This window comes from Myripristis murdjan, chromosome 4 (genome assembly GCF_902150065.1).
Source record: "Myripristis murdjan chromosome 4, fMyrMur1.1, whole genome shotgun sequence".
Classification (NCBI taxonomy): Eukaryota; Metazoa; Chordata; class Actinopteri; order Holocentriformes; family Holocentridae; genus Myripristis; species Myripristis murdjan.
In genome coordinates this window covers 16,381,803-16,396,950 of record NC_043983.1, presented here as the reverse complement: position 1 = coordinate 16,396,950, position 15,148 = coordinate 16,381,803, and the positions used below count along the sequence as shown (strand labels likewise).

General features: G+C 42.9%; 1 protein-coding gene across 1 annotated transcript; it reads left to right on the top strand.

Moving 5' to 3' along the window:
- Positions 1-1,019: 1,019 nt before the first annotated feature.
- Positions 1,020-15,109, top strand: prkaa2 (protein kinase, AMP-activated, alpha 2 catalytic subunit). Its single transcript, XM_030049346.1, has 10 exons — positions 1,020-1,131; positions 2,424-2,565; positions 3,945-4,038; positions 4,664-4,808; positions 5,849-5,936; positions 6,041-6,265; positions 6,722-6,884; positions 8,667-9,005; positions 9,609-9,735; positions 11,355-15,109. The coding sequence occupies exons 1-10, from the start codon at positions 1,035-1,037 to the stop codon at positions 11,603-11,605; spliced, it is 1,671 nt and encodes a 556-aa protein (XP_029905206.1). The 5' UTR covers positions 1,020-1,034; the 3' UTR covers positions 11,606-15,109.
- Positions 15,110-15,148: the final 39 nt, after the last annotated feature.

The window sequence follows — 15,148 nt, the reverse complement described above, 5'->3', positions numbered from 1 at the left end:
GCAAAAGGCATTTAATTTCCAATGTGTAGGCTGATGGTCTAGTCCTCCTATTACCTTTGACGTCTCTAAATACATGATTAATATTTTTTGCTTCATATTCAATGACTTTTCCAAATTTAATGGGGACAACTGGATAAACATAAAACTAACATGATGATATGCTGTCAGTGTCTTATACACATTTTGTGTACACTGGTGTTGCTTTTTTAGCTGAATAAAACATCAGGATTTTACACAAATTTGTTTTAAGTTGTTTTGGATGACACAGAGGAACTATAAGGTGCCATTCATCAAAAAAACTTCCCTCTGCCTTAGGGCCCTCACCTAACATAACCACGCCTGTACTAGTGAGAGAACCACTGATAGTTAATGTGAAATTGCAGGGGGGAAAACATGATTCCCACAAGAACTTTGATGTAAATTTGAAGGTAACAGGGGGGCTAGGCCCAAAGTTGCAGGATGCTCTACTGGGCAATCTCAGTTAGAGAAAAACATAAGTCACTGGGGATGAACAGGCATGGTACAGACTGCTGCAAAAATATATATTGTTCTGCATGAAATTAAACAGGAAATCAGCATGTGCCCATTACCAACAGGGCATGAGGTCATGGGGTACACGGTAATGCAATACTGTCAATGGGAAAGGTCCTGTTGAAAACATTGCAAACATTAAGCAGTTCCTCTGTGATTTGCCTAACCAGTCTGACTGGGACTGGGCAGCTGGCTGATAAGGCAGATGGTAGATTGTCAAGTGAGAATGGCAATACAAGTTCCCATCGCCTCCCCAGACGCTGCCAGTGGGATAATCCGGGCTTGCAGAATAGGCTGTACAGTTCGCCAGCAAATAATATCTGGCCTCCTAAAGCCCCTCCGTGCTTAGCCTAGAGACATTCCCTACAAATCTGACAGTGTGTGTTTTCGTCGGTGGGGTCTTGCTGTGTGAGCGAAGTGCCCCGCCCCTCCGCGCGCCCCACAGGCAGGCAGGCAGGCACATCCAACACACCGCGCGAGCTTGGCCGTTGGTAACTGAGAAGATGGCAGAGCGGCAACAGAAACACGAAGGCAGGGTAAAGATCGGCCATTACATCCTCGGCGACACGCTGGGAGTGGGGACCTTCGGGAAAGTAAAGAGTTAAGTCATGTTTTTGTCTCACGTCGAGCAGAATGTGTGCGCTGTAGTTATGCTAGTAATAACGAAGAAATCGGTGTACCTTTCCCCCGACAGCGTTGAACTTGCCGGTGGTCACTACGTAGTTTGCGTAGCAGTGCGGACAGAGCCGGGAAGCGAATGGAATTGTGGCGTAAATGTGTTTTGAGAATGCGGCCGCTTGAAAGGCAAATTCTTTCACCGAAGCCCCATATCTGCACCGCTCTGTTATCAGCAATGAGATGTGTAATTACCTGGGGACGATGGCTGCACGGAGGCAGACAGCCATGCTTGCATTACTACCGTGTAACGGCTGATGACTTCGGTGCTCAAGGTTTCACTGTCCTGCTGGCCGCAAAGGACATCTGTGAAGACCGAAACCCACCGTCCGTGCTTAACGTTAACTGGTTATCAACAACACGGTCTGGTCCGATATGTTATCTCTTTGTCCGTCGGCGGCAAGCGCCTACAAAGTCGGCCGCAAGCCACACAAGCGTAAAGTTTGCCAAAGTGGCATGGCATGCTTTTTGTATCAGTTTCCTCGGCTACAGTTTTCGAGCTGTCTTGCATGACCTTGTGGGATTTTAACTCCATTCTCACCCCGCCTCTTTCTCATGCGCAGCTTGAGGTATGTAACGTTAGAGGAGGGTAATCCCATCTCAACTCTCTGTACCCACCTTTTTTACACGAGGTAAAATAGTGTAAAACAAAATAAATAAATAAAAATAAAAAAAAATCAGTGCACTGAGATTTATACAAATTATGCAAACAGTGTTCTCTGTTTGAAATGACATAAATCAGTGCTTCTATGAAAATGAACTTGATTTCTGTTCGTAAAGAAGATGGCTTATGATGGTGCCCATGTAGGAAGGTATAATGGTTTCACAAGTTTATTTGCTGCTTCACTGATTGCGTGCAACCTGTGAAGTCTGGCTTTGAATTGTGTTTGACAGTGACAGTGTAGCTACACAAACTAAGCTCAAGCACAACTTATAGTTCAGGCACTCTGAACAACCAGTTTGCTTTTGTTGAGTGGAAACAAACAAGGCCACATCAAGCCTTAACATGTCATATGTAAAGACGTTTTTCCTGAAAGTCATAATTTATTCACAAAGCATAGCCTGTTAAATCGAACAGGTCTCCAAACCAGAACATACTCTCTCTTTCTCTTTGATTTTTCTCTCCCTTTTCTGGGCATGCATACATATTTTGCTTATGCATAAACTTCCTATGTGTGTTTCATAAGTGCCTCGTATCTGTATTCTTTTATGTTTAGTTGGGGAGCATCAGCTAACAGGCCATAAAGTGGCTGTGAAGATCCTGAACAGACAGAAGATCCGCAGCCTCGATGTCGTGGGGAAGATTAAGCGGGAGATCCAGAATCTCAAACTGTTCAGACACCCACACATCATCAAGCTGTGAGTGGGGAAAGAAAATCGCATCTTTCTATCGCTTTTAAGGCTATTTGCAGTGCCAACATCTTCCATCAGGACATAGACGAGTCTCTATTAAATTAGCAGCTGCTGTGTTGTCAGCCCTGTGCTGTGTCACGTTTGCTCTGAGCTTGTCCCTACGTTTGTTTACTACAGCTGCGCTATACTGAGCATGCCTGCAGGGTTACCAGGAGGCAGAACACACGCACACACACACACACACACACGCGCGCGCGCGCACATGCACACAAAGACATAGACTCACACTGGCCTGGAGGGAGATAAAGGGATCTGTTTTGGTTCGCACAAATCTCCAGCTAAGGGGATAGAAGTTGCACTAATTCCTGCATAGCTAAATCCCTTTCCATTTCCAGGTGCCTCGTCTCTTCTCTACCTTTTCTTGACCCTGACTTCTCTCTGTCTCTCTTTCTCTCTCTCCCATGTCTTGCCTCCCTTTTTCCTGGTCAGTCTGTGTCTGTCTCTCTCCACAGTCTTTGTGTTATTTTTAGGCCAGGGTTAGGGTTAGCCCACTGTGACACTGTGAGCTATGGCAGATATGTGAGCTCTCAGGCTGCAAGTGCCTACTATCTGAACAGGGCCGGAGCAGTGGGGAAACACACTTTCTCACACACATACGCAGACATAAACACTGACGCGCACACTCAGTATAAGCACATAAACAGTCGATGCTCACTCATTCACAGATGGTTTTAGGCTGTAGAAACGGAGCAGTGCAGCCACTGAAAGATGCATTGGCTCTGTTTGTGTAACCAGGAGGCGAGGGGATGAAGTAGAACAAATGTGTTAGAATTTCCCTCAAGTGGTTCCACTGTTGTTGTGTTGTCTCCTTAATTTTTTTTTTTTTTTGTTTCTGTGTGTGTGTGTGTGTGTGTGTGTGTGTGTGTGTGTGTGAAAGAGAAAGAGGAGATATTATGATTTTGTGTTTGTGTCTTTTGCCCATACTCAGCTACAGCCAGCTTTACAAGACTCAAGCCAGTGAACAGATTGTGATGAAGAGCAGAATCTCCCAGGAGCAGCTATTTATGAGACTGTGCCTGGATTTTAATATATCTGACCTTTATGAAAACAATGTATATACCCAACAAGCCGTATATCACAGCCTAGCCGAACCTCTTTGTTTGTTTGTGGCCATGTGCATGTGTTGATATATTTCTGTCCTTGTAAAGGCATTTGGTTCCTCGGAAGGATAAAAGGAGAGAAGGGGTCAAATGTCATCACAAGACCAGGGAGACAGGAAGAAGTCCTAACATTTATAGTTTGTTGGAGGCTGAAAGGTTAACAGTCAGTCAGTGGTATGTGTTCACAAATATACTAATGCAAATGTGTATTTGTATGTGTGTAAGGTACCAGGTGATAAGTACACCCACAGACTTCTTCATGGTGATGGAGTACGTGTCTGGAGGCGAGCTGTTTGACTACATCTGCAAACATGGACGGGTAAGATTCTTCATCTGTTTATTCAGTGGTAGATTTAAGTCTCCATGCACTGGATACCACTAGTCACTCAGTGTTTTGCTGAACATAAAAATGATGCAAAGTAGCTGTCCATATGCCATGGTTGGCTCAGACACCAGAACACAACTGCAGTAGAGCAGTCATGGGAAATTATGGAGCAATGTCTGTTGGTAGTATTTTGCTACCATCAGCAAAACACCAATTAAGGGATGTTTTGGAATTCGAAGCTTGGCAGCTTGTGGTGGTCTGTTGAGACTCTTTATGTTGGTGCTGCTTTTATTTTGGCTCTTATCTACTTGTTACTGCATGCTACTATTTGCACTTTGTGGCATGACTTTTTTAGAAGTTGTGTTTGTTCAGTGAAGGTTGACGGACCACATATGCTCTTTTTGGGCAACATGCTGCTTCTTATTCATGCAGTTACATAAATTCAGTTCAGAGAAATTCTCTGAATGGCTAGTCTGCTACTGCGGGGCACTGAGGAGCTCTAGTGGAGAAGTTAATAGCAGCTGTAGAACTCTATTATGCCATTCCACAAAATCCTTTGCACAAGCACACTCCATTGCTCATATTACACTTTCCATTCATATTGTAATGTCTCCTACAGGTGGAGGACACAGAGGCTCGTCGTCTTTTCCAGCAGATTATCTCAGCAGTGGACTACTGTCACAGACACATGGTGGTCCACAGAGACCTCAAACCTGAGAATGTGCTGTTGGATGCCAGCAAGAACGCCAAGATAGCTGACTTTGGTAAGATCCTCAGAGACTTTGGAGCGATGGGCATTTCAGGTAGAGGGAAATAGGGATGGACTGGTCTTCTAGAAAAAGAGAAATTTGAGACTATTAGAGAGGAGATAGCATAAAATCAGAATATATTCATGAGTGCAAATTAGAAAGAGGCAGAGTTCAGACTAAAGGTGAGTTGAAAACACGAGGTAAATAGGAAGCTTGAATAGAGTCAAGTGGTAGTTCGAGAGCTAGAAGGTATGACATGCCCTTATTAATGTTACACTTTAGGGAAAGTGTGAAAATCACAATAATTTACCTGTGTGCGAACCTGATTATTAAATTAGAGAAAATTGCCCACCAAATTCAGTTCCTTATCAGTGGCTCAGTAATTATTCTGGTTGATTGGTTCAGAGATAGAGCCTGATGCAATATGACCATGAAACAGTGAAAGATCTTCTTAAACATGCGAAGGCCTTGTACCCAGCGGGGCGTGTGGGGTGGAGAGAGGTCTCCTAGCAACAGGCAGGTCTCATATCAACTCTGGCAGGAAGCCTTGAGGCCCAGTGTCATCTGATAGGGAGGGAAAGAGGGGGACGGGCAGGGGGGCACAGCAGGAGAAATGTTTTGGCTAAGAGCAATCGACACTGGTGAACAGTGAGAGAAAGCTGAAGGAAGGGGGATAAGAGATAAAGGGGAAGGTCAGGATGTGGGAGAGCGGCTGGTGTTTAGCTTATGGATACGGCCCTGGCAGGCAGACTGAGGCTCATCCAATTAGATGAGCTTTGTGTTTAGGGCTTAGAGACTTGGCGGGTAAAGGCGGATAAAGATATCATTGATGCCCACAGTGCGTAACTCCTAGCCTCTTCCTGCCACACTGTGTGACTGTGCCCAACTCTCTGCCCATTTTCATTTTACTATGCCTATATAAAAGACAGGAGAGTAATAATACAATAATATTATATGATAAATGCATGGAGGAAAATGAACTTCGATAGTGTGTATGTATATCAGAGTAAAACAGAAGGGAGTTAGTGTGTCCTTGCTCTGTGGTTGGCCAACAGGACTGTCAAACATGATGTCAGATGGAGAGTTCCTGAGGACAAGCTGTGGCTCACCCAATTACGCTGCTCCAGAGGTCATCTCAGGAAGGTGTGTGTACATGCATATCTCCACTTCTGCATGCCAGGTTTTGCTTTTGCACAGACAATACTTGCGTGTTTTGTGTGGATCTTTTATTTGTTTCTTGCTGCCAGGCTGTATGCAGGCCCAGAGGTGGACATCTGGAGCTGCGGGGTGATCTTATATGCCCTACTGTGTGGCACTCTGCCCTTTGATGATGAGCATGTCCCCACATTGTTTAAGAAGATCAGAGGAGGAGTTTTCTACATCCCAGAGTACCTGACCCGCTCTGTGGCCTCGCTGCTGATGCTTATGCTGCAAGTGGACCCTTTGAAGAGAGCCACCATCAAAGACATCCGGTACTGACCCCTCTTTGTGTAATGTAGAATCTACCATCTTTTATCTTCTGTGGCAATTTTTTAAACTATAAGTTATTTCTGTTTTGATTCTATGGAATCAATTAATGGAACAAATACCATCATTTCGTGATGTAGTACCCCTGTTACCTCAGAAAATATTTAAATTTCATAAATTTTCAGCATTGCCACTGGAAAAAAAAAAAATGTTCTGATTGAGAAAAGTGGGACCAAGCAAATGATGAGGGTGTAAGAGCAAGGAGTACCTCTTGAGAATCACCGATTAATCCTTAATAATCAACAAGATGTTTCAAGGCACTAATAAAGATAAGCAGCACATAGTGCACGGCATTTTGAAATTAACCTGATCATGACTGGGTTTGCTTCCACAGTTTAGAGTTATGACTTGACAGCAGTTGTATTTTGAACGGACTGGTTCCTTCTCTGATCCTCTGTCAGGGAGCATGAGTGGTTTAAGCAGGACCTGCCAGGCTACCTGTTCCCTGAGGATCCATCTTACGATGCCACAGTCCTGGATGAGGAGGCCGTCAAAGAGGTGTGTGAGAAGTTTGAAAGCACCGAGTCGGAGGTCATAACCAGCCTTTACAGTGGAGACCCACAGGTATGTTCACAACACATATTTTTGATCTGTTGAGGTACAGATTACCTTATACCATGGTTTGGGGGAATACTTGTTGATTGGCTATGTGTGTTAGTTAAAATCATCTAATGCACACACCTTGCTCAAGTGTAATTGCTGTTCTAAATTCATATGCTCACCACAAAGTTCTGAATAATGTATAATAAAACACTCTTATAAGTATTATAAATTGTTCATTATTGTCTTATATATAAAACCAAAACCAGTATAACTTGCATGGTAGTTATATCCAGATAGTTCTTTGTCTAGACTCTAAAGTGTCATGTTTGTCTAGAGTTTTATCTGGATAGTAAGCCTTATATTTGGAAAGCTATAAAATCTCTTACTGAATATGAAATCATACAGATGCTGCCTGCCTTGATGTCTTTGCAGTTGATTTAAGCTATCCATCTTCGTTGTTGTTTTGTAGTAGCCTAGTTCTCATTGTGTTTTTTTTTCCTTCTATATATGATTCCTTCCTCACTGTGTGTCTTAGTGAAACTGCCAATGACAAAACAAATGCTGATCATGGTAATGTGTGTATCATCTGTTGTTTTCATGTTCAGTTGACAAGTAGCAAGTCTGAATAGGCACTGGTGTGGTGGTGTCCCATAATGACAGCTTGTGGGTTCTACAATGCTTCTACAATGTAGTCTTTGTTTATCGAATTGTGGTTGTTGTAATATTGAAGTGAGTCATTGGTATGCTTGTCAATCAAATAGTGTTTCCAGTGAAGTGACACTTTTTCTTGGATTTTCTGTTTGAGAATCTGTAGGTATTTTTCTTTGTTTTGGTGTCTGTCACTGCCCATGCTGACTATCCAGTTCTTCTATTTGTTCCAAACAAACTGTAGTTGTTGTTGCTAGAAACATAAAACAAATTACTTCTTGTATACAGCAGAGGATTTTTCCGAGGAAAGGTTTACCTGACACTGGGGATGAAGGACAGCAAATGTAAAAGCGTTCAAGTGTAAAAGTTAAATTACTGTTGTGTTACAGAGGAAACCGCCTCTAGTGATCAAAGACACATTGATCAGCTGCTTATATAGATCAAAGAGCTTGGGACAGAATCATCCCAATACAAATGTTGTTTAAATAATTTGCTTTTTGTAACCATGTAGCCCTCTTACAGTGTTCATTTTGGGGTTTGTCATACATGAAAATATATGGAAAAATAAGTAAATAAATAAAATGAAGCTGAGGTATTTTTTTTTTTTTTTTTTTAGAAATGTTCTTGAACCACTGCCAAGCTGTTGCTTAGCTCATATTGCTTTGTATGTGATGTATTTGTAAGCAGCACAATACTGTTCCAGGCTATAGCCTAAATATAATTTGAATTACCATAAAACTTGATAAATTTGTTTAAATGCTGAGTCTGTTTAATTGGCCAGTTATGGCTACACATTTTGACAAATAAATAATGACTTTGATGAGCTGCAGACAGCAGGCAGACAGGGTCATACATGGTTATGCACTTACAGTGTGGGTCTAATGTGTGTAGTAAAGTGAATAGCTTACCTTGAGAGGTTTTGGAAGTTTTACATTATATTTTATGTAGTGTACTGTATTTAAATCAAACAGTAATTTATTTTGTAATTTACTACAGATGTGCAGGTGTGTGAGAATAGAAATCAGTAGATCGTGAAGCCACTGTACTGTATATCAGTCAACAGTAGAGATTAGCAAAGTGACGTGTGATTGTATGGAAATACTATTACTTTTAGCATTTGCACCCTAACCTTATGTTTCCTTTACTTCCATCAAGGACCAGCTAGCAGTGGCCTACCACCTCATCATAGACAATCGACGCATCATGACCCAGGCCAGTGAGTTTTACTTAGCCTCCAGTCCACCCCAGGGCTCCTTTATGGAGGAGGGCATGCCCCTGCCCCCTGGGGTCAAACCCCACCCAGAGAGGATGCCTCCACTCTTGGCTGACAGCCCCAAGTCACGTTGTCCTCTGGATGCTTTGAACACCACACGGCCCAAACCATTGGCAGTGAAGAAGGCCAAGTGGCACCTGGGCATCAGGAGCCAAAGCAGGCCCTATGATATCATGGCTGAGGTGTACAGGGCTATGAGACAACTCAACTTTGATTGGAAGGTAATGGGATAACGGACTTTCTTCCTTTTAAAGTGATTGTTTGGATTTTTACCCATATAGCGGTGTTTGTTGGTCTATGCGAGTACAATACATCCACAAACTTTGGTCCATTAACTCCTTCCCTGTTGTGAGAATGAGAGTGGGCTGCACCAAAATGAATCAAGTACTGATACAGACCAGAAAACAACACATTTTTGAGTTGCGACACAATGCTGAAAATGTATTTTTAAGGATGTACAACTGCTGGAACTGGAGTTGTTTCTGCTACAGCAGAAAACAGTTCCACCGTTTTGGAAACCAGCTGGCTAACAAGAGCATTGAAACTACAACCAAAACAAACATGGGTTGTTCTGCATACTTCAGAATAACTTTTCAGCTTTGTGTCACCAAACAACAACACAAAATTACAGAATGAGGTATCATGCATTGATACACCCGATACTAGAAGTACTAGTGTTGGTAATGTTTTTAAAATTTTGGCTTTGATTTGGTTCCTAAGTATAGCTTCCTGTGACATCTGTACTTTGAACGCCAACATAAACTCAAATGCATGGATGCACAAGTGGGCATACTTAGAAATGGGTCTTTTATTTGTGTTTGTAGGTAGTGAACCCATACCACCTTCGTGTGCGGAGGAAGAACCCAGTGACCGGCAACTTGGTGAAGATGAGTCTGCAGCTCTACCAGGTGGACAACAGATCTTATCTTCTCGACTTCAAGAGTATCGACGGTAGGTGATAGACTACCAAGTATACACACACACACACACACATACACTACTCACAAAAAGTTAGGGATATTTGGCTTTCGGGTGATGGAAAATGTAAAAAGTTCACGCTACAGTGATATTATATCATGAAAGTAGGGCATTTAAGTAGAAGCATGCACTGGTGATTTCCTCATCTCAAACAATTTCTTGAAACAAAAGCCAACAACAGTGGTGGGTATACCACAACAAAAAATGTCAATGTCTCAATAACTTGTCATGTGCCCTTTAGCATCAATTACAGCTTGACAACGACGTCTCATGCTGTTCACAAGTCGATTTATTGTCTGCTGAGGTATGGCATCCCACTCTTCTTGAAGGGTGGCCCTCAGGACATTGAGGTTCTGGGGTACAGAGCTCCGAGCCTCTACACGGCGACTCAGCTGATCCCATAGGTTTTCTATGGGATTCAGGTCTGGAGAAAGTGCAGGCCACTCCATTTGAGGTACCCCAGTCTCCAGCAGCCGTTCCCTAATGATGCGACCTCGATGAGCTGGAGCATTGTCGTCCATGAGGATGAAATTAGGCCTGTGTTGTTCATGCAGGGGCACAATGACTGGATTAATGATGTTATTCAGGTAGTATGGGCTTGTCACTGTACCATTAGGGCAGTTCTGTATTGACTAGACACACCTGCCCACACTGTAACACCACCACCACCAAAGGCTCGTCTGGTGACAACAGTGGCTGATGCATAGTGCTCTCCTTGACGTCTCTAACATCGTTGGCGGCCATCATTTCTGCTCAACATGAATCGGCTTTCATCAGAGAACAGCACTGAGGCCCACTGGTCCCTTGTCCAGCGTAAATGCTCCCTGGCCCATGCAAGACGATGACACCTGTGCCTGGTGGTGTGGTCAGGTACCCTTGCAGGTCGTCTAGCACGCAGACCATGCTGATGTAAACGGTTTCGAATGGTCTGACGTGACACTTGGGTGCCTCTCACCTTCCTTAAACGTACCTGGAGTTGAGTGGCATTCATCATCCGGTTCCGCAGGGCACTGTTCACAATGAAGCAGTCATCAGTGTGGGATGTGGCCAAAGGACATTCACTTCTATGCCTTTCTGTAACTCTTCCAGTCTCTCTGTATCTCTGTTGCAACCTGCTGATGACACTCTGTGACACTCTAAGCTCAGTGGCCACTTCCGTCTGAGAACATCCTGTTTGAAGCCTCGTAATGGCGAGGTGCTGTTGATCAATTGTTAGGTGTCGTCTTGGTCTCATGATGTCAAAATGTGAACAGCATGATGAGGAGGACTGTTTAAATACCAATTCTAATTGAACCAGGAAATTTATTGGTCGATTCATGGATCAAACACCTGTTGTGAATTTTGCCGTTAAGCTCCTTGTTAGAGAACAGCAACTTGTGCAAAAAGTACTGAAACATTGAACAGTTGGACATGTGCATTTAAAGTTTACAGAAGGTCACATTAAGTTCACCTGTAAAGGTTATAATGCATTTTAGGTTCATCCTGAAATTTCACCTGAAAGCCGAATATCCCTAACTTTTTGTGAGTAGTGTATATAAACTGCTCTGTTGCTGAATGCTGATCCTACTCTCCTCTTCTCATCTTGCCTCCAGATGACATCATTGAGGCAGTTGGCTTTAAATCGGGCTCATCCACTCCTCAGAGGTCCGGCTCCACAGCCGGTCTGTACAGACCCAGACTGAGTATCGACTCAGCAAGCCCCGCCATGGATCTGCCCCAGCTCAGTTCCTCTCTCCCAGGGTCCCTGTCCGGTAGCACGCCCTTGCTCAACCCACGCCAGGGATCCCACACCATGGACTTCTTTGAAATGTGTGCCAGTCTGATCACCACGCTGGCACGCTGAGAGGTTTACCCCTTGACCCCTAACCTTGCCCTTTGATCGGACGCCAGTGGGGAATTCATGCCAAGTACAGATTTGGGAAGTGTGGAGCTTTTTAAAAGTCTCGGGTGACCTCCTCTCTCTGTTTTTTCCTATCCTTCATCTCTGTTCCAGCTGGAATGGGCTGGAAAGTTGTATGGATGTGTGAACAGCAATGCCGGTCAGGTGTTCACCTCAGTGGGAAGAGAGACAGAGAGGAGGCCATTGAGACTAACAGAATAATAGCTTGTTTTAGTTTGTTTGGACACAGTTCTGGGGTCAGAGACCAGGTGTTTAAACATCTGGCCACAGCCTGTGGAAACTGATCCTGGGACTGCAAACTGTGAACTAAAGCTGTGAGGCCAGCAGGGCAAGAGGTTAGAGGTCAGAGTTCACACTTGCTGGGACTAAGGTCAAGTTCACTGTCAGTCCTCCCACAAATACCCTCAATCCTCTATCAGCTGCTGAAATGTCATCAACCATTGTAACACATTACAGCGGGACATCCTGCTGAGTTTTCCTCAGACACAGACTAGAAGTCAGTTTTCTTGATTAGGACACCTGGTGGGAAAACTGACACTAGCTCTGTGTCTGATGGAAGCACATGCAAAATTTTATTTCAGGTTTTATATGGTTTTATAAAGAAACAGCTTTTGTTATCCATGTATGATATATTTATATTACAATCACATTACTTAGTTCAAAAGGTTGACAAAGGCAAACCAAATAACAGAGTTTATACGTGCATAGAGGATTATTATTATTTAGATATCAGATCCATATTTATTTTTAAGAGCTTCTTTTTTAGGCACTGTAGGTACATTATTTAAACTCTGCAATCGACACAAGGAGTTTTATCCTGATTTTTTGACGAGATGGTAGATGATTAGTGAAGCTAGAGGGATAGCAGAATGACAGTAGTCTGTGTGGTACTGACTGTGTGCTGCATTTAGCTTCGATGCCCAGATACACACCATCTCTTGTGTGATTTCACAAGTACTACATTATCCAGCTCATTTTTAGCAGAATAATGGACTGTCCAGATGTACTGCTTCGATATTGTGCATACATAGCATTCTTTTGCCCTTCGATTTTGCAGATTCAGAAAATGCAAAAAATTGCACACAGCCATCATTTTCTATATTCAAGGACTATCACAAATATGCAACAGAGAACAAACACTCACACATGCACACTGACTCTTTTACACCTCAGTTGAGTCCTGAACAAATGTTAAGCAAGCTCTTTTAGCTGTTATTATTCTGGTCAGCCATGCATACTCAGAATGCAATTAAAAAGCACAAGCAGTCCTGCAACATCAAGAGGACAGGCATGGCGTTCAGTCACATCTACAGTAAGCTGAACAAAAGGCAAGCCCAGTGCTGCTTCTCACAGAAAGGGCGATAATCTTAGCTGGCACTGCAACCATAACGTGTGAATAGAGAATTGGGACGATGATAAGAGGAAGTGACAAATTAGTGAAATTCATGTGAGATGGTGTGTATCTGACGATAGGCCAGAATAAGCCACAGAAACCTTTCTCCGGTTGCCTTAAAAATGCAAACACATTCATTTTTGTGCATATGTACTAGTGTGCATGAGCCAGTGTGCATATTGGAGACCAGAGGGGTAGAGTACAGTGCATCATATGCATCTTGTCTTGTTTGTTATTGTTGATCACAAACGAGACAAACACTGGTTCGTTAGTTGGAGGATCTGTGCTGTAGTTTTAATGCCACTGAGCTCTCCATTTTGTCTGTGACATTAGCAGAGCTGATCGAAAGTGCAAATCAGAGAGGAGTGATGAGCGTGAAAACATTGTGCTTGTAGCTGTTGGGTGATGAGTGATGGTCATGGTTATCTTTGTGTGTTTCTCTTCAGCCGTTGTTGTCCGTTCAGTCTGCACTTTACAACTCATTTGCTGTAGCCAGCGGATTTCAGATGCTCTGGTTTACAGTATCACTGTCTTTGTGTGGGAGCACACACAGCAAGATTGTAACCAGATCCAACATGAATGAGGATGTTCACAAAACCTTAGTTGATGAAATGAATGGGGTTGTCTTGTAGGGTGAATTCATTGTCCTGTCGTTTTGTACCATAGTGAGATACTTCCTGTATTGTTGCTGTAAAACTATGAAGATTCTGTTTTTTTTTTCTTTTTCTTTTTTACGACTGAATGTAAAGTGAAAGCTGGTGCTGCTCAGATGAATCTCTGTATCTCTCTCATTCTCTTATTTCTGATCTTTCTCTCTGGAGTTGTTTTGTTCATTTGCAGTGGTGGTGTGATATTGATGGAGAGCACCAGACCGTTGCCTTTCTACTGGTCTCAATAAAACACAGAGAATGGGGGAGTAGACATAGTTTGTACTGCACTGTAACAGTCTAGACTACTGTTAAACCAGATGCCATGTTGCTGCCTGACTTCTTTGTTGGACCTACAATAATAAGTGTGAACTGGGATTTTAGTTCCTCATTCTGCCCAGTTATAAGAGCTGTCTTTAAGCATTACTGTCTGGGTTGTGCTTGAAATGGATTTGATCATTTTTGCCTTACGAGAGCATTATGAAGGCTTTTGGTTGAAATGGTAAAAGCCAAATTCTGTGTAACTCTGCCGAAACCCTTTATTACATGTATTATGTTTTCATGTCTTTGTAGGGGTGTTAGTCTTTAAACCACATGCATGGCTTTGTCTGTCCTCTCTGTGACTGTACATACACCTCTGTATTATCTACGTTGATGCCAGGGAAGCTCTACCCCTGCTGCTGAATGCCTGCAACTGCATACAGTGACACTATTGTAAAAAACAGCCTTCTTTGACCATATTACTCTCAATTGCTGTGTCTGAAGTGACTTGTTATATGTGTAGTGCACTATATTGGTCACACAAGATCCAAGTCTGGCCAGTGATAAATTCATTACGGACCTTGCTGCTTGTGAAAACAGTATAAAACTTGATATTGACCAATGAAGTGTACTATCTTAGAGATAATCAGTCATGGGTTGGGTCTAATATAACCAGTATTTACTGTCAGATGTAGTACTGTACTGTACTGTATTACAGCTGTATGCAACTACCAGTGGCATGTTAGTCACTTATACTCTACTCTGTGTCTGGAGGTGGGAAACACACCAGAGGGGCTAATCAACTACAGATTTTCCATGTTGTACCAAAGTGAGTATTTTCAACAGCAAAGCTGTGCTCTTTATTTATTTGTTGTGGGGGTCTTATGATTAGTGTAACTCAGAATACCCCTAATGTGTGTCTTTGTGTCTGTGTGTGTATGCGTGTGCGTGCACCTGCACATGTGAATCAGAGTAAATGTGGTTAAGGGTGTGTGTCTGAGCATGAGTGTGTCAATGTGACAGCGTTTCAGCCATCTCTCTCTGTCTCTTGTGTCTGATTGGGTTTTGGATTTCTCTTGTTATGCACTGCATGGTGTTGCTGTTCTGATTTGCACTTTAATGAGTATTTATTGTAAAACTGAATAAACAAACATATGGAAAAGGAAAATGTTCTTGGTGTAGTCA